At 39.9% G+C, this 20936-nt stretch overlaps 3 protein-coding genes across 3 annotated transcripts; all 3 read left to right on the top strand.

The window, feature by feature from the left end:
• Positions 1-2537: 2537 nt before the first annotated feature.
• Positions 2538-3029, top strand: LOC147430507 (uncharacterized). The gene has a single exon (XM_086493553.1). The coding sequence runs from the start codon at positions 2538-2540 to the stop codon at positions 3027-3029; it is 492 nt and encodes a 163-aa protein (XP_086349679.1).
• A 273-nt stretch (positions 3030-3302) lies between these two features.
• On the top strand, positions 3303-4769 carry LOC147430506 (uncharacterized). The gene has a single exon (XM_086493552.1). It carries the CDS (start codon positions 3303-3305, stop codon positions 4767-4769), a length of 1467 nt encoding a protein of 488 aa, XP_086349678.1.
• A 300-nt stretch (positions 4770-5069) lies between these two features.
• Positions 5070-6098, top strand: LOC147430505 (uncharacterized). The gene has a single exon (XM_086493551.1). The coding sequence runs from the start codon at positions 5070-5072 to the stop codon at positions 6096-6098; it is 1029 nt and encodes a 342-aa protein (XP_086349677.1).
• The last annotated feature ends 14838 nt before the right edge of the window (positions 6099-20936 follow it).

The raw sequence follows: 20936 nt of genomic DNA, 5'->3' as shown, positions 1-20936 counted from the left end.
TTTCCAAAATTTTCAAAATACCCCCAATTGTGAGAGTGAATTTCTCCAAAAATTAGAAAATTTGTAGCTTTTTTCATAGGAAGACTAATTGTCTATCATGCAAGATGCTAAAACTAGAATTTGAGTCATAATTGCCTTCTTCTGCGAGGTAATTTGTGCCAAATTACATGTTAAGCACTCAAAAACGGATCTCAGTTGTCAAAAAGGAATTAACACTAGGAAATCTTGAAGAAAATTTCCAAAATATCCCCAATATTTTGTCATAAATTCTCAAAATGTCCTTCAAATTTTCCAACCAAAATACCCCCGGTTGAGAGAGTAAATTTCTCCAACAATTGTTTTTTTGTAGCTTTTTATAAGAAGATTGATTGTCTATCATACAAGATGCTAAAACTAGAATTTGAGTTGGTTGTGTACGCTTTGGAGATTCGTTATTTTTAGACATAAAACCCTTCTTATGCGAGCTAATTTGTGCCAAATTACATACTAAGCACTCAAAAACGGATCTCAATTGTCAGAAAGGAATTAAGACTAGGAAATCTTGAAGAAAATTACCAAAATGGATACAAGGGTATTTTTGAAATTTGAGGGGTATTTCAAGAATTTCCACAAATTAGAGGGATCTTTTGGTAATTTTTCCATATTAAAATTTGTTAAGCAACACTAAACCGATCTTTTAGGGTGACAATGTTTTTCCCAAAGCACTGATGACGAAGGACACAATGAGATAGGGCAACCCTTTGCTATATTTGGAGATTTTTACATTAGAGAGTTTCATGCATTCTATCACCTTATGGTGTTCTCAAGGTGAAAATTAAAATCTCAAGGTAAATATTAAAATTTGTTAGGTGGGATTACACTAAATCGATCTTTTAGAGCAACAATGCTTTTTCTCAAAGCACTGATGACGAAGGACACGATCAATCAAGGCAACCCTTCGCTATATTTGGAGATTATTTTACATTAAATTCCTTTAAGTTTCATGCATTATATCACCTTGGGGTGAAATTTAGAGATAAAACTCAAGATTCATAGGTGGGATTGAACTAAAGTTAAGATACTTTCATCCAAAACACGGGTGCTTTGAGTTTCATGGGTGCTATCACCTTTCGTGGGTGCTATCGCCTTGAGGTAAAATTTTAGAGGTGTATCTCAAAATTCATAAGTGGGAATTTCGACAAATTAGAGAGGTATTTTGGTAATTTCCCATATTAAAATTTGTTAGGTAAGAATACACTAAACAAATCTTTCACGGTGACAATGCTTTTTCTCAAAGCACTAATGACATAGGGCACAATAAATTAGGGCAAACCTCCACTATATTTGACCACGACCTACCTCTCTACACCTTTGCACCATAGCCTTCGGGGCCATTTGGACTACTACACCTACGTTCTATCACATTGCCATGATGTCTAAATTGATTATATATGTTGCACTGCTAAAACTTATGCACTCATTATGAGCTCAGTGTTTTCTTTGTTGCTTGACAGAAGAATTTATGAGGACAAGGGACACATTCCTTTGTCTTTGTGAATCTCCAAGTCATTCCTCTCATGTGCGTGAACGCCAAAAGGTTGCACAAAATTATCAACGCCAACTCGCTATACAACGTACGGTATACTTGACAAGTAATGCCTTGCCATGCTTAACAAATGACCATGGTCGTGGTAGGAGTCCCTCCACATTTGTGGAGGGTCCTATCCATGGTGATGCTACAATTCCACAAGTCCCTCTGCAAACAGTCATGCAAGGACAAGGACGAAGACAACACACTCTTTTATGTTTGGATGCGACAAGAAGATATCATCGACAACGGGCAAGGCAACGTACCTCCAATATAAGAGAGCAGCGCCATCAACATGATGGACACTTTTGGCCTCTCATAGACGCTCAAAATGAGGAACAGGTCCCGCATGTTCATGACACATCACTTGAAGAAATTGCTTGCATTCTACATGATTATCCCTGTATATGAGGTGTTCACCCTTCCATGCTACCATTGATATATGTCTCATTGCCTACAGATCATACAGGAACCATGTCCTCCTTCTGTGAGTTTTGTGGTGCACGTCTTTGGCCATGTGAAATGAAGAAGGAAGATACACCATCAATGGGAAAATATTGTTGCAAGGGTGGAAAAGTATCCCTCTTTCCTCTTGCAAGACCACCAGATATATTGGAGAGGCTACTCAATAACAGTGATGCTATGAGTAGGTCCTTCACAAGAAACATCAGGAGTTACAATAGTGTGATGGCATTTGCATCTCTTGGAGCTACCATTGATGAGACATTGATGGGTAGGTCTGGTGCATATTGCTTTCGTGTACATGATGGTGTGTACCATCGAATTGGTTCTTTGCTACCACACGAAGCAAGGGTGCCAAAATTTGCACATATATATGTATATGATTCTGAGCATGAGGTTCGGAATCGTATGAGTGCCTTGGATGGTTTGAATTTGTCCATCTTGAAGCATTATCAATGATGATGCAATCATGTTATCCATATGCGAATGCCTTCTACAATGTGGTAGAATGTTACGTGACAGTCCTGGTGTGGAGATCAAAATGACAATTTGTGAGAATAGAAATACTTCCAGGCAGTACTTGATACCTGTTGGCAATGAGGTTGCTGCAATTATGCCAGGTCAAGGGGATGTACAAACAACTGTCCATCGAGACATTGTGATACATTGTCAAAATGGAAGGCTGCAAAGGACTTCAAATCTACACAGGTCGTACATGCCACTATTGTATGTTCTTCTCTTTCCACGGGGAGAAGATGGATGGTATATCAAGCTTCCTTATGCTCATGTGCATGGACCTTTGGATGCCTTGGCTGGTCGACAATGTGTCATTCAAAGAGAGTACTATGCATATCGACTACAGGTTCGTACTGATACGGAGTCATTCTTGCTTCGTGGGGGTCGTTTACTTCAACACTTTATGGTTAATGCATACTGTGCCATTGAGGAATGTCGTCTTGCATGGGTCCGTACAAATCAAAATCCGTTGAGGGTAGAATGACATGGTGCATTTGTCTGGGAGTGATGCTATACTTGGACGATCTGCAGGTTGAAGAATTGTCTTACCCTCATCTTTTATAGGCGGCCCTCAGCACATGTACCAATTGTATCAAGATGCAATGGCAATTGTGCATGCAAAGGGAAAGCCAGACCTGTTTATCACATTCACATGTAACCCTAAATGGCCAGAAATAAATGAGGCACTACTTCCAGGACAGGTTTCCTCTGATCGACCAGACATAACCACCAGGGTTTCTAATTGAAACACTCGAGCATGATGAAGTATATTTTAAAGAAAGATATCTTTGGGAAAGTGGTGGCTTACATGTCTATCGTGGAGTTCCAAAAGAGAGGCTTGCCACATTCTCATACATTATTGATTTTAGATCCTCGATGTAAGCCTCAATCAACATTTGACTATGACAAGATGGTTTGTGCAAAGTTGCCAGATAAAAATCGATTTTCAGTGCTCCATGATATCATTGTTAGTTGTAACATACATGGACCATGTGGTGAGTTCAATAGTTCATCTCCTTGCATGGTTGATGGCCGGTGTATTAGAAAATATCCACGTTCATTTTGTGAGCAAACAAGCATGGGTAATAATGGCTACCCCATTTATGTGCGACGAAACAATGGCTTCATTGCCAAGGTTAGGGGTTCTACTATTGATAACCGATGGGTTGTGAAATATAATCCTATTTTGTCAACATTATTTAATGCGCATATCAATGTTGAGGTATGCTCTACAATTTCAGTTGTCAAGTATGTCTATAAGTACATCTACAAGGGGCATGATAGGGCAACTGTAAGATTCCATACATCGGTACGTGATGCACAAAGGGAGAACATTGATGAGATAGACATGTACAAAGATGGCGGCTATGTATCTGCATCTGAGGCTTGCTGGAGAATTTTTGAATATCCTTTGCACAATGACTCACCAGTTGTTCAGAGATTGAGTGTGCATGTTCCGATTGGTCAAATGGTGACTTTTCAAGATAATGATAGACTTAATGATGTCTTGCAAAGGGACAATGCAGAGAAGACCACTTTGACAGAGTGGTTTACATGCAACTTGGAGAATCCTGATGCAAATGATAGTTTGTACATTGATTTTCCTCAAAAGTGGGTGTGGAATTCGGGTTTCAAAAAATGGACAAAGAGACGCCATGGGGACACTATTGGGCGGATGTATTTTGTGCAGCCCTCTGGAGGTGAACGATATTATATTCGTTTGCTTTTAACTATTTGTAAAGGATGTAAATCATTTAAGGATCTACGCTTCACAAATGGTGTATTGTTTCCAACATTCAAGGCAGCATGCATTGCAAGGGGTATCTTGGAAGATGATTGGGAATGGTTCAGATGCATGGAGGAAGCTTGCAATACACATACAGGCTTGCAATTGAGACATTTGTTTGTGACCATTCTACTGTTTTGTGAACCCTCCTCCCCTCATCTCTTGTGGGAAAGATTTCAATGTTTTTTGTCTGAGGACTACCAACACATGTTGGAGATGAGATATGAGTCGTTAGATGATTGTACACAAGTTGCTGAAGGGTATGCGTTGAGAGATTTGCATAGCATTCTTGGTACTTTTGGACGAAGTCTAGCTGAATTTCCTGGAATTCCAATGCCTGATGAGCGCTTTGTGACACATGATGAAAATAACTTGCTTTTCCAAGAGCAATGCCTTGACAGGGTACAAGAACTATCCGTGTCAGGTGAAATGGAGTAGACTCTAAATGAAGACCAAAGAATTGCTTTTGAGGCAGTCTTGCATGGATTGACTATTGACGGCGGGGCTATTTTTCCTAGATGGCCCTGTAAGGACTGGGAAAACTTATTTGTATAATTGTTTTTTGTCACGCGTGCGTGGAGAAGGAGAAGTTGCATTGGCCACAACATCTTATGGTATTTCAACATTGCTATTGCGAAATGGACGCACTACACATTCTAGATTCAAGATACCCTTGGACCTTGATAGTTGCAGCACATGCAATATCCCTGTTCAGGGTCACTTGCTGAATTTCTTAGAATGTGCAAGTTGATTGTGTGGGATGAGGCTCCTATGATGCATCGATATACTTTCGAAGCTTTGGACAAGTCTTTGCAAGATATCATGTGCTCAAGAAATCCATTTGGTGGAAAAGTGTTGCTTCTTGGGGGAGATTTTAGACAGATCTTACCAGTGGTGTTCCAGGGGGTGCGTGCTGACATTGTTGATGCTACACTTTGTCGATCACACTTATGGAATCATGTGAAGATCCTTAAATTGGCACATAACATGCATGTGGGAGGTGGTGATGTTGCAAATTCTACCTACAGAGAATGGCTTATGGATGTAGGAAATGGGACTTTGACAATCGTTGATGAACAGATTATAGAAATCCCCCGTCACATGGTGCTTTCTTCATCTTCATGGGATGATTTGATAGGTTGCATCTATTCAGAAATTGATAAAGATGTGGTCCATGCAAAATACTTCAAAGAGCGGGCCATCCTTGCTCTAAAAAACTCTGAAGTTGATATTCTCAATGCTAAGGCCCTGTACACAATGAAAGATGATGTTGTGCCATACTTTAGTGCTGACTCTGTGGTGGAAAACTCGATGCAAGATCCTTTCTTATACTCTGTGGAGTTTTTAAATAGTCTCACCTTGGGTGGTGGATTTCCAACACATTGCTTGGAGTTGAAGATGAATGCCCCAATAATTCTACTACGGAACATTGATCCAAATCGAGGTCTATGTAATGGGACACGCTTGGTGTGCAAGGCATTTCATGCAAGAGTTTTGGAGGCAGAAGTTATTACAAGTACACGGGTTGGCACTCGGGTTTTCATCCCTCGAATATGTTTTGTGCATTCTGGTACAAAGTTGCCATTTGTTCTTAGACGGAGACAATTTCCAATTAGATTGGCTTTTCGTATGACGATAAATAAGTCACAGGGCCAAAGCATTGCCATGTTGGGCCTATACCTGGTGACACCGGTCTTTACTCATGGAATTGTATGTTGCATTGTCACGTGCATGTTCAGCCTCTGGAGTGAAGATTCTCCTACGTGACATTGATGTAAACAAAACAACTGCACTAACAACAAACATTGTGTACCATGAGATATTAAAAAATGCTATATGAAGGTTCCAATCTTTCTTTCTATATGATGATAAATAAGTCACAGGGCCAAAGCATTACCATGTTGGGCCTATACCTGGTGACACCGATCTTCACTCATGGACAATTGTATGTTGCATTATCACGTGCACGTTCAATTGTTGGAGTGAAAATTCTCCTACATGACGTTGATGTGATTTACAAAACAATTGTAGTAACAATACCATGAGATATTAATCAATGCCATATGAAGGCTCCAATCCTTCTCATCATTGTCTTCTTCTTTGTATATGTTTCAAATCATAGAATATTTCATGAATTAATTTTCTACCTCTCTCCATAACATTGTCTATTCTTTGGTTTCCATTTGGGTATAAAGATCATGGATCAATTTTCTTACATCTCCGAGGTGTCCTTTCTATTAAATGTGGAAGATCATCCACATCCTGGTATGTTTTTGTCCACCATTAAGACATTATGTGGAGACTTATTGTGTTATCTTTGGGACCTTGATTTTTTTCCCATTATTTTAAGCAGAGACACATTTTTGGTGTGCACCTTTGCCGCACAAAAACATTGTTAGGACCATCCGCAAGCACTACAAGACCAGGTGTGTGTGCTTGAAATTAGGAATTCCCTTTGCATAAAGTAAGACTCATGGTTTTTTTGTTTCCTTATGTGTTACGAACCTTAGGAAGTTGCCATCTATCGATATTTTTACATTGCGTATTTTGGCATACTCCTCCGACGTTGAGTACGGTGTCTACTCAGTAAGGAAGGAGTGTGTGTCTTCCCAAGATGAAGATGATGCTCAATGGTTTGCTAGATATGAAGGATACTCTATTCCCAATGATTGGGAGTACCTCCAAAGTTCTAGGTTTGCTTAGTTGATCTACCAAATCTACTTGCCTAAACAACTTGCATGTTTGGCAATACCATACATAGCTACAATAACTGGTACATGTAAATTGTTGTGTTTGGAGCTTCGATTGTATTATTCCAAAAAAAAGTCTCCCTTTTTACTACTTTTGTTTGTTAATCCAGGAGATAATCAACCTTGGGATGGAAAAACGGTCCTTAATTTAGGAATGGAGAAACTCCAAGCTGATTTCCAATTGCATGATGAAGCAAGCTACGTTAATGTTGCCTCTTAGATCATTTGTGGCACAATAGTGTCCTTGATTGTGTTTGTTTCTATGACAAACATATCAACAACTTTGCCATGTTTGTGATCCATTTTAGGCAATTTTCTTTGAAGATATGGATAAATTTCTAAGTGTCTTGGTGTTTATTATGACTTTGTAATTCTATGCAGTAGAGTTTTCCACTTGCTATTTGAGTCTGAGGGATCCAATATATTAGGTTCATATCTTAGAGATCTTTGTTTAAGCATAACAATTCTATGCATTGATCCTCACATTTGTGAGAGGATATATAGGTTGCTATGTTGAGAGTGTGTATGTGTGTGTGTGTGTGAGAGAGAGAGGTGTGCAATAAGGAAGAGAGAAAATCATGCATATTGCATGAAGAAAACTCTAAATTCTCTTTGTGTCTTTTCTTGAACTTTCACCTCTTTTGCTTTGTGTAGATTATGTTCATTTTGTATGATAAGATGTTATGTTCGTAATATTGTGCAAGGGATTGCTTCCTTTGTGGTAGTTGACACATAATTCAACTTTATATGCATTCTGATGTACTTTTTAATGGTACAACTATGGAAAACACTAATAACAATGCCATCATTGAGACCGAGTCTGATGGTATTGAGTCTACTCCTCCAAGGTTTGCCAATGTTCGAGCGACAAAGAGAAGTGCTCGATGTGTGGGATCCTCTTCTGTTAATCTTATGGCAAATGATGGGAATCACGAACTCATGGCTGCATTAAGGGACTTCTTTACCCGTAGTGAGTCTAGGCAGTTGGACTTTGAACGACACTTGGAAGTAGTTTTGGACGTGACTCAGCAAGCGAATGGCCAACAAATTGTAGACCTTCGCAATGAGGTGTGTTTATGTGCACAACGTTTCAATGGAGGAATCGCCCAGGTTGAGGAGAACCAATTCAACTTGTTGGTGTGCATGGAGCAACAATTTGAATCAATGCAAAGCTCACACATGCCCAATATGGAAATCCAGATCCAAATTGATGCATTGAAGGACCAAGTCCTTGCTCTTGAAGGAGAGGTAACCTTGCTCAAGGTCCACCTGAATCGATTGAATGCATTGATGACAAAGATGGCTCGATCTTTTGATGGCCGTGCCATATAGCAACGTTCAACCTTGGCTACTAGAAATAATTGAAGCACGTACATTTGTGTGTTAATTTGATTCACTGTCTTGATGTACTAAAGCATACTTTGCTTTGAACTACGTTAGTAGGATAGATTAGTGAACATGTTGTTTTGTTTGGTTTTATACTTGTGTTGCTTGATCTACATGGCATGAAGCCATAGAGTATACTTAAATTAAGTTTTGAGTCCTTGGTTGAGATGATATTTTTGTCAAAACAATATGAGGTACTATCTTTGTGGCTTGGGGACATAAGGTAGCATGTTGTTAGACAAGAGGCTTCCATCATTACAACTATGCTTAGCTATGTGAGCTTCAAGGTTTCAATTAGGACCATTGAGACCCTGTTGTGATGTATATCCACAAAGTATGTATAATGTATCCTAACTGTGGAAGGTTCAAACAAGACGATAGAGTTTGTGGGATTGTTTTTACAAAAGGGTCATCGATGTATGATAGTGTAGGAAATTTGGATGTTATTATTATAATTATTATATATTACTCCACCAAAGCATCCTTTGCCACTAACTATTTCGTTTGTTTCATAAGAGTTTTGACATTTTGCATGGAGTGGACAATGTAAATCATAAATAAAATCTTTCGGTGTTTGAAGGATTATTGGTATTTCATTTGGAGTTATTTCTTTTCAAAAAAGGCATCAAAATCTCAAAACTAAGTGTTGCCTCTGTTTTAAGTTGTTGCATATGTGCAATATTTTTCATGTTTTTTCATCTCATTATGTGGAAAATGTTGAAATTTTGTGGCTTATGTACACATAAGCGAGTAGATTTGTGCGGCTCTTTATGCATGTCTAGAGTGATTTAGAACTAAGATTTTGTTACAAATTTACGAGTTTCAATGGTATTAATAGTGTACTCTTTTGGTTTGCACCAACATATGGATCACATATTATAGTTGCTATGTTGATTCAATTCTCTATACACTTCGCTTGAATGGGATTGAAATATTGTATTTATAGATGCCACGCCAAAGAAGGCATTGGATAGTATCTACATTTAGCTGGATGCTTCATCGTCCGCCATTTCTTATCTATGATAGGATCTAAGTATATCCTTTGTAAATTTTTTACCTTGGTGTTCAAGCTAACAATTTCCTCATTTAGATCCACCTGGTTGGAGAGGCCCACTTAGTACGCATGATGTAGTACACATTATTGAAAGCTTTGAAGTTGTTAGGTAAGGAACATCAATGAAGCACAATGCTTTTTTATATATTTTTCGGTTATTGAACTTATTGTAATTAACCAGTTGGCTTGCAGGAATCACTATTATCGTAATAACATTTTAATGGAAGTGCATGAGTTTTGCGGAGGACTCCAAGGATACTTTCATATCAGTGTGGCTTTGAATCGTAATGCACGTTCAGCTTGCATACGGGTTTGCGAGCTCGGAGATTGCTTGACGGCCAATGCAGAATACTCTTATAGAGATAGACATGAGAATTGGAGGATTGTATTATACACCCTGTATGAGGGGCGTCGTCGTTTTGGTAGGAGCGTTCGTTGTGTGGGTCCATGGGTTCTACGAGTACCAAATGCAACATCCCAAAGGATGTCATTTTGAAGTTGTAGTTGTTTTGTTAGTTAAGATTTAGTGGCTTTCAAAAAACTTCCTCTTTAGAGACGAATATTAGGTTATGCTTACAACGACTACTTATAGTAATGGAAGTGGATTGTTTTTTTTCTTTTAGTCTCCCTTTCTCTGTCTCTCTCTCTCTCTAAAGTTAAAAAAACCATGTTCTTCTTCTACTCTCTCTCTCTCTCTCTCTCTCTCTCTCGTGTAGTCTTTTAAATTTATGCTCTATAGTTGCTATGTTCATTTAATTCTCTATGCACTTTCTATTGTCGCATAAAGTCAATGTGATTTAAAGCATTACTGCACAAAGTCAATGTGCACAAAGCATTATTGCACATAATAAAGCATTTAAGATATGGTCCTCACTACCTTGAATTAAATGCATAAAGAATACTTACACATGTTATCCTTTATAAGAAGGGGAGAGGGGGGGTTACACAAAATTGAATAATACTCTTTCTAATTGGTCGCAGCAACGCGCGGGTCACATACTAGTCCTTATGGAAAGCCTTGCATTGCTTTGTCTCGTTGATCCCTTGCTTATGTCCGATTCCTGCAGTACTTGACCTACTCGATTTGGCTTGCTTTGCTTTCAAGCTCACATATATAGATTCCCTATTATTCGGCGCTCGATACTCTGCAGATGCTCCAAGATCCCCCTGTTTCTATAGAGATTCCAAGCTACCTCTCAAGATTCCCTTGAACCTTAAGAGGGACTACGCACGTGGTGTGCTCCGAGATCCAGGATTTGCCCAGATCTACGCTGATCCAAATCCACCGTGTTAGATCTACCGCCGCCAAGCTCCAACTTCACCGCATCATATCTACTGCTGCCAAGCTCTAGCTCCACCGCGTCAGATCTACTGCCGCCAAGCTCGTGCCGAGATTGGCCGCTTTTGTGTGATTGAAAAGCCATCGAGCGCGCCATTCATTGAGCTGTCACTTTGATACCAGTTGAAGAGTGTGTGTGTGCATGGATGCGTGTGTGTGCGGTGCAAATGCAGAGCAGTGTGTGCGTGCGAGAAGGGGAGAGGGAGGTGGAGCAAGACTCTAAATGAGCTACTCCTTATTGTTGTATATGTGTACAACCAATAAGGTGGTCAGTGGGCGGGTGCCCATAGCTTGGGTGGTCGGGCAAGGCTCAGATGCATTTACCCCAACAATGCGAGCACGTGATGATTACGCCTAGTGAAAAACTACCACTCCATATTCTCAAAACTAGTTTGCGCATGTTGGGCATATCCTAAAAACAAACACTCTAGCAAACAACGTTCTTGATGGTAGAGCAAAGCAGTACCAAGTACAATGCCGCTTTCCAAGTTCTTGCTTAAAGCCATATGTCTTCAAGAAGCATCTTATACCAATGTTGTACGTAACCTACAATTCATGCATTCCAAGAGACGACATTGTGGGTAGGAAGCCCATCGAGGACCTATTTCGTTCTTCCCCTTCATGTTAGCTTGTGTAGCGGATATTGCTATTTTCTTGGTGCTACTATGCTAATTGCATCGCTAGAGAGACACCCTCGCTTGGCATCCGCCGATAATGGTTGAGAGCTTCTTGGCCAAATTTGGGCATATCTTATCATCAGTGCATTCCAAGAGACGACATCCCAGACAAGAAGCTCCTCAAGCACTGTTTGTGCTTTATGAAGTGCACCACATTCGACATACATGTTGACCAAGGCAGTGCCAAGCATGATGTTTTCTTTCAACAACCCTTGACTAACAATATCATTGTGAATTCTTTTGCCCATATCAGGGATAGATGCCCTCTCTCTGCATCTATTGAAAACAACCTAGAGCTTGTTGACCCTCACCCTGTTGGACATAACCAATGCACTCCATGAGACAACATTGCTGATAGGAAGCAAAATTCACACCTGGCAGCCCCTCTAGGGTTAGCTTGTAATTGAGGCATAGTCCATGGTAGGCATTGCTAGCAAATAGCCCTCAAAAGGGTGATATGCACCACCTCATGGGCGCTGGGCCTTGGGCTCTTGTGCATGACCTCCTTTGCTCTAAGAACTGTGACTCAATTGGTTCAGGAGCCCCACATGCCCCAAGCGACAAAACCCATGCTAGGGGATGCTAAAAAATGGCCCCAAAGGGGGTATGCACCACCGCATGGGTGTTGGGCCTCAAGTTCCTACATGAACTTTTTTGCTTTGAAATCCGTGACTTGCTTGGTCCAAGAGCCTCGTAGGCCTCAAACATTACTGTTTTCTCCAACTCTTGCTTTCTCCTTGGTTTCTATCTAGCACATGTGCTGGATGAAGTAGAGGGAAACACGTGTTCGGAGGAGTGACCATTATCCCTCCCCCTTTTATATATATTATTGTAGCTGCTTAGATAACAAGAGCTGGAGAAAGAGAATCAAAAGGGATGCCTCTCATTTTTTTAAAAACCCATCGATGTATGAAAACCCTTTGTATTATTGAAATATCCCGCAAAGTCCAAAGCCATTGTAATAGTATTGATTGCCAAGGAGTCTAAAGGGGTTGAGGGCCTCCACATTTGTAATCCTATGCAGTTTCTAAGCTTTGTATTGAGCCCAAATAGCTAGAAATCCATTCTTTGAACCTTGGCTAAGGTGAAAAAGCCAGCTTTTGTAATTAAAAATTTAGTAAGTGTTTGCTGCAGAAGCTCAATGTGAGTCTACTGTTTCTTTGATTCTTTGTGTCTCTCTTGTTGCATTGCTATTCCGAGCATACCAACGCGTTCGCAGGTGAAAGCTCTTCCATTTGACATGAGTTTCTTGCTATGAAATTGTGATTTTAGTCGTGCTATCTACAAGCTAATTTTGCTCCCTATGCACCATACACGCACCAAAACTGGTTTTTGATCTTCGGAATAATTAGAGCACGCCTAGAGGAAGTTGTAGAGTGCTTCTGCCGCCAAAACTGACTGACCTAAAATAAGATGTTTATCTTAGGCGATTTTGTCCGAGTGTCAAAAATGACATTTGAGTACATGTGAGCATTAAGGATATTGTGCTCATGCTAGGCATTGATAGCCGTTTTTCGGCTCTCCATAATTTCCATACTAAGTTACTCCACCCTACCAAATTCACCCAAACGCTATGGCTATCCCTACCATTTCACTGTACATAGGCGTGTGTGAGTTGGGGGGCTTTTCCCATATCTTCTTAAAAACCCTCAGCTAGCTAGTCACTAGGCTAGTTGAGCCAAAAAAATAAAAAAATAAAAGTATATTATGGCCTCTTTGTGTGTAAATATTTCATTGTATATATGGCCTAAATATAGAGATTTTTTATAATTATTTTGGTATTTTACTTAAATATTCTACTTAGGTGTGTGTTTTATTAAACCTATGTACACCTTCTTTCATTCTCTTACACCATAATTATATTTTTTTGCCAATATTGTACATACTCTAACCTCATATTTTTCCTTTATACAAATCACTCCCACATTTTCACCCTCACCCTCGTGAAAACAAAAAATTGATTTCTACTCATTGGTTACTTTTATTATATTATTTACTTGCATACCTTTTCCTCTTTCACCCAAAATAATTCAAGGAGGGACCATATCATATGATTCCAATATCTTTCCATATCCATAACTCCTCCATATTTTTATTATTATTTTTACTCATTATTCTAACACCATTTGGTCATTGAGCTAAAGTCCATGAATAGTCCATACACTAGTCCCACCATGTATATATTTCTTTATTCACCAATAATCCTCCTCCATGCATGGGTCAAGGGCAACTTGGATGCTTTGTATTATAATATGACAAAGGAGGGGCTCACTCTTGGATGCATTGTACAAATTCAACAAAGGAGGGGGCCACTAAAAGACTTTTGCAGGCATAAAAAACAGGTTTTTTGGTGAGAATTTTGGCACCTATCTCCACTCCGAATTTGGAGCGGTGGTTAAAAGAGAAAATGTAGCCCACGCTCTGAATAATCACCTCAAATTTTTTCATGATTTTTGGAGCTACCAGCGGTGAGCTATGATTTTTTGAGTGGACCCCAGTCTGCCCACTTTTCTCACAAGTAGCTTTTAGTCTTCTCTCACCCTTCCATACACCTACTCACTCTTACACATCCCTCCCTCTCCTTCCCTCACTCAAACCTGCAATTTCCATGGCTTCTCCCACCCTCTTCACCATTACCCTTCTCTCTCATCCCTATAGTTCTTTTATGAACCTCTACATACATACACCATCTCTATGCCTCTCTCTATTATCTCCAAAGTACAATTCCATCTTAACCCTTATATATATACATAAATTCAGCATGTGTACCATGATTAACCTCTGCAAATCAAGAGATCTCATCAACAAAATTACCATTTTCATCATGATAATCAACCTTGGCGGCGGTGGCGTAAAGAAGAGAAGACGAAGAAGAAGATCGATAGTCATTTTGAGAACCTACACAAGTAAGTCCAAAACATCTTCAAGCTTCACCATCACAAGGATTTTCTCACTTCATTCAACCATCCACCTCATTCTACCCATTGTAAATGTAACATTAACTTTCTAGTGATTACTAACCACTAACATACTAACACAAAATAGCATTGACCTAACCATAAAAGACACCTCACCTCAAGACATGTACAAAGTAACTCTCTCTCTCTCTCTCTCTCTCTCCTTACTTACTTTCACCTTATCTACCATCAATAATTCTCTCTTTTGCGCCCACACCCATGACTCAAGCAGACAAAGAAGGCCCGCAATGTTTTGATATTCAAAAAAATCATAATCCTGATTTGTTAGCTTGTAAATTAGGATTTCCAATAATCTTTATGAGGGGTCTCCAACCTATAAATAGACCCCTCTCCTTCATGTAAAACAACCTCCAACATCTCACATAGCACCCCAATACTCTATGCGTGAGGAGAGATTTAGGTGTAGCAACCACTTGTGAGCTTCACTCTTGGTGTGAGAGAAGCCTTCAAGCTACACATTGCAAGTGAGAGAGCGCGAGTTTCTCAAATCTCAAAACCACTATTGTATATGCTCCTTCATCATCAATAAATTGAGGTTTGGTGCATCAAAGGCGTGATTCGATGTTCAAATCTTCGTCCTTTCATTTGTGCAATACGGTTTGGTGAATTCAAGGTAACTTGTGTATTTTGAGTTTCCATCGGTTGATCTTGATTTTAGAAAGTGTTTTAGTGTGTTTTTCATTGCCAATTTTGTGTCCATTGTAAGAGGGTATTGTGGTGAGAGGTCTCCCACACCCTAAGACAGTGTGTGTGTGTTTTGGCAATGATTAGCGATCACTAAGCATTGAGTGAGTTTTTGTACAAGCTCTACAATAGCATCATAACAAACCATCTCTATTTGCAAGTCACAAATAAGGTATTACGCAAGATCCTTTTCTCTCTCTCTTCCCTTTGCTCTAGCTCTCTCTGGTCCATTTTGTGTGTGTCTTGGTGTGAGGTTGCTTGTGTGTGTTGTGTGGTGCATCTTCTTGGTTGTACCAAAATCTCTCTTGCGTCCTAGTTCGCATACCATAACTAGGTGGTGCCCCTATCTTGTTTGGGTTTGGCTGTGGGTTTGTTGTTGTGTTGTGCTTGTGGTTGCCCCAGCCCCAATTGAGCAGCACAGGAGCCCTGAGGGGTGTTTAGAGGTCGCCTCTCTTGTTGCCCGCCCCGGACCACCTCAGCATAAAGTTTCATTGCATTCGGAGACTCGTAGCTATGCCAAATCATTGAAACAAGCTTGCAGTAAGGAAAGTAGCTTTTGATGTCTGACACATATTTGAGACATAGATAGGTAGGAACGGCTTAGGCTTGGGTTTTCCGAGAGATTATCTATCTCTTTTAACCTCCATACTAGCCGGGTCAGGTACGTCCCATGGATTGACATTTTATGTATGTGGTCTCGCTTTGGTAGCATCAATATGGTGAGGCTTGGCAGCCGGTCGACATTTTGGCACCATTGCCGGGGATGAGGCAACCTACACTAAAGAAAACCCAAAGTATTTACTTCAATTTCCATTACTTCCTCTAGTTTCGGCTAGAGTAATACACTTTCTCTAGTTTCGGCTAGAGTAACACACTTTCTGACTTTATCACAGCTGAGAGGTGCTTGAGAGTAGCAATACTCAGTAAGGACCTCGAGAGATTTAGTTAGCAGGATTGATTAGGTAGAGGGTCCTTCAGACGAGTTAGTGGTTGGTACGGGCATCCCTAAGTGAGATTTCAGACTGAAGGTTGAACTTTTTACCTATTGTACTGTTTTTTCATATTCAATCGGAGTAGGATAAGTAGAAAACCACCAGGATTGCATCTGATCTAAGGTGCATTGAATAAAACCAAAAAATTGTTAAATCATTCTAGGCGTGCCGAAGATAGACAAAGGGTTTTCGAGACTGACATGGTATAATTGAACTTGCAAGGTGGTATACCTACTTGATTATATTACTCCCTTTGATTTTGGAAACATTTGGATCACTAAAACAGTTGGTCAAACCCAAAATTGAAAAAAAAAAACGCATACTTCAAAAAAAATTCACATGGAAAACCCAAAGCATGCTAAAACTTGAAACCAGGGTGTGGATAAATCATAAAACTTGTGGGAAAATTAATCTGTGAAGAAAAATATGAAAAATGTGTGAATTTGGAAGAATTGTATCTTAGGCACGCCGAAGATAGAAAACTCTCCAGAGGGGGTATTTTAACAAATTTTCAACACGTATAGTCTAAATTAGACCATAAGACAACTCTTGAGCAAGTTTCATCAGATTTGGAGTTGTAAGGGTACAAACACCAAGCAAACTGGAAAACCAAGCCACGTGATAAACACAGTGATAAAAACATTGGTGAATCGTCTACACTTTGTGAAACTCATTGTACAAGCTTGAAATCACATGTAGAATCTTCTCCAAGTCACATAGCCAAAAAATATAATGAAATAGAGAAGATTTATCTTAGGCGCATTGAAGATAAATTTCCCACCAAAAAAGCAGTTTTGTTGTTTTGACCCTAGGATTGACTTTGGCAAGTTGTGGAGACCCCAATTGTGTGATAAAAGTTGAAATAGACCCTACAAATAGGTGTAGCCATCTTAGGCACGCCTAAGATAAACCTGAGCAGAATTTCACATTTGTTGCACATGAGGTCTAGTGGGCAATGTCCCAAATCTTTTCGGGCTCATGAGGGATGCTTGGGGGTTCGATAGGTCAACTAACACACCTGTGTCAATGACATTATCATTTTGTCCTAGCTGTTTTCGTAAACAGCTAACATGAAAAACAGGATGAACTTGTGAGTGCTCTGGAAGAGCTAACTTATAGGCCACTTGACCTATACGTTTGAGAATGGTAAACGGTCCACAATAGCGTGGTGAAAGTTTAGCAACTTTTCCCGTCTTCAGACTTTTTGAATGCTTCGGAATCTTAAGGAAAACCTTGTCTCCTTCTTCGAAAGTAGCAAGACGATGATGCTCATCTATGTACTTCTTATATCAATCTTGAGCTTGCTTAACATTCTATTGAGAAACTCGAAGCATGTCAAAATGGTCTTGGAGAAAATACTTTGCTTGGTGTATCTTCTTCTTAGCCAACCCCACCGTAACGGGTGATCTAGGTTGAAATCCATATAAAAGCATAAATGGACTAAACCCTGTAGTCACATGCTTTGAACTATTATAAGCAAATTTCAATATAGGTAAATAGTCTTCCCAATTGGTTTGCTTCTTGCTAATGTACGCTCGTAGCATATCTTCTAGCACTTGATTAACTCTTTTGGTTTGACCATCTGTTTCTGGATGATCAACCGTACTTAGATTAAGTTTAGTTTCCAACTTTTGAAACACAACTCTCCAGAAGTAATTATTGAACTTTTGATCTCTGTCACTAATGATACTAGCTGGAAGACCTTAGGGTCTATATATATGCTCTACAAATAGCCTTGTTAATCTCGGTGTCTTAACCGTAGTCTTAGTGGGAATGAATCAACCCATCTTTGTTAGACGGTCTATAATTATCCATATGGCATCATGGCCACGATTTGTAGTAGGTAGTCCTAATACAAAGTCCATACAGATACTCTCCCACTTACCTTGTGGAATCTCTAAAGGATGTAAAAGGCCCACCTACCTTGAGGCACTCTGCCTTATTTACTTGGCACTGTTGGCAGTTTAGTACGTACTCTTGAACAAGGACGAGATGGCCGAGTTGGTCTAAGGCGCCAGATTAAGGCTCTGATACCAGTGAAAGGGCGGTGGTAATGCGTGTGCTAGTCTCCACCCAACCGTGCTATCTTATAGCCCTTCCCTAGCGTACACACTATCCGGCTGTGCTGGTGGCCTTGCCCATAGGACCCATGTCCTTACAAGTACCCATGCCAAATTAGGACAATTGACACCCTTGAAAATTATGTCCATTTTCAAAATCAAGGAAAAGGGATTAGCAAAACTTCCCGCTCATCTCTTTAGGGATTGTTACAAAAATAATTTTATCATGATGACTCCGAAGGAGACTTAACAAACCAAGGACTAGGGACACTCAATCCGTGAAGTGATCATGGGAACCGTACAAGACACCGATCAAGATGTGGATCCAAATGCTAGAACGTATGATAGCATGACCAATCAACAAAAAAGCATAGCAAGGAGTAGCCACATAATGATGCCAACAAAGAAAGAAAAGCAAAAACCACCTATAATAACAGGGGAAGAATGAGTAACATGAGGACGAGAAGAGGTCCACATACGTCACACTTACCAAATAGCTGGTTTGAGGGATTAATGGGAGAAACACCGGCTAGAAGGGAGAGAGTGGGTGTTGAACACAATTGTAGAGTCAGACCATCAGATTTCCAAAAGTGGGTTAAAAAATGTAGCAAGACAGGGGACCCATGTGACCATTTGGCTAGCTTCAGACAGGTTTTGAGAGCTGAGTGCATAATCGATTTCTATACACAATTTGAGGGATTTGGGATGTCCTTGGAGGGCAAAGCCTTGACTTGGTTCCAAACTATACCTCCTGGATTGATAACCGACTTGCCAACTTTGGCCATGATATTTTTTGCTACTTGTTCTAAAATGGGCATATAGCATAGTACTCTGACACAAATCTATAGTTTCAAACAGAAACAAGGAGATAATGCGAGAGATAGCGTGAGTCGAATGAGGCAATACATCAATAGATGCCCGGAGTTGGAGATTCCAACCGAGGAAAGGCTGGTCTCATTGTTTCTAGAGGGGCTATTAAACAAAGGTTTGCATGCTATTTTGTATAACAAAAAATACATGACTTGGGAAGCATACAATTTAGATGCAATAGACTTGAGGGATAATTGTGTGATTTTCAATGAGAAAAGCAAAGAATAAGATACTCAGAGCGAGCGAAACACATCCACTGTGCCAACACAAGCAGGATCAGTAGATACAGCTCTTGCCAATGCGATAGAGGGCATCCTTAAATGCATGAATGATATGATGATCAACACGCAAAGAATGCCAATGCGAGGCACAATGCAGGGGTCAAATCAGGGACAACCTATGGGACAACAAAGGCAATTAAAACGGTGCACCATTGAAGGAAAATGGAAAAATCATGAAACAGATGAGTGCTACTATAAGCCAAAATATGATGGAAATGTCTAGTATGTGCCAATGAGGCCACAAGGGTGACCCATGTATAGATACTCGCCGAATATGGCAATCATGCAAAGATCACCCCCATGAATGTGGAGCGACCACAACCAGTATTAGGTTAGCAACCTCCACTTCGAGGGAATAGGTCTATACCGATCAAGTACATGGTGTCTGAGGAACAAACAAAGGAACAAGCGCTAGTACCCATTACTCCATATCCTAAGACTAGTTTAGTAACAATGGGGATCAAAGAAGAGTGGTATAACCAACCTACTTTAGTCCCTATCGAGCCGATGTGCCAAGCACCCACTAATACAACACCTGTTTATTTTATTGTAAACCATGGGGCGAGACCACCTATGGTCAAGCCAATGCCCAAACCAAAAAGTGAAAATTGTCATAATTGTGGAGTGGACAACTATTGGAAAAAGCAATGTCCCAAATTGGATAAAAATGTGAGATCTATAGAGGCGTATTGTGGGGTGTGCAGATGCAAGGGTGGACATTTTGTTGAGGACTACCCTAGGAATCCAACAAAAAAAAGGGACAACGGCCTTAAACATAGTTCAATTGGTGTTGAGTAGTTCATCAGAAGGGGAACCAATAATTCCTATTCAAGGGTGATGACTAGAGCACAAACCAAGCAAAACAACACCAGTTTATTTTATTGTAAACCATGGGGCGAGACCACCTATGGTCAAACCAATGCCCAAACCAAAAAGTGAAAATTTTCATAATTGTGGAGTGGACAACTATTGGAAAAAGCAATGTCCCAAATTGGATAAAAATGTGAGACCTATAGAGGCGTATTGTGGGGTGTGCAGATGCAAGGGTGGACATTTTGTTGAGGACTACCCTAGGAATCCGACAAAAAAAAGGGACAATGGCCTTAAACATAGTTCAATTGGTGTTGAGTAGTTCATCAGAAGGGGAACCAATTATTCCTATTCAAGTGACGACTAGAGCACAAACCAAGCAAAACAAAAAAAAAACGCGAATGGATCGGATAAATGCAGAAATTCATCCAAAAACTTCAAGAAAGAAAGACGCAAAAGATACGAACTCAAGAGAGGAAAACAACGAAAGGAGATCGAAAGGAAGATATGAAAGGAGACATAAGAAAAAATATAGACTTATTCAACAGATTTTAAGGAACCCGAACCAAAATTGACTCGATCCGTTTTGGTTGATAAAATTTACGAACCAGTCAATGCAGCTTTGCAAGCTTTTCAAGCCGGATAAACGTTGGAAAACCAATGGAAAAACTATCCAACGATTGAAATGGAAATAACTAAATTAGAAGCTTACAGAAACCTAGTA

Source organism: Adiantum capillus-veneris, chromosome 21 (assembly GCF_014529385.1).
Source record: "Adiantum capillus-veneris isolate H3 chromosome 21, ASM1452938v2, whole genome shotgun sequence".
Classification (NCBI taxonomy): Eukaryota; Viridiplantae; Streptophyta; class Polypodiopsida; order Polypodiales; family Pteridaceae; genus Adiantum; species Adiantum capillus-veneris.
The sequence above is the reverse complement of the archived record's forward strand: the minus strand, read 5'-3'. Positions and strand labels throughout refer to the sequence as shown.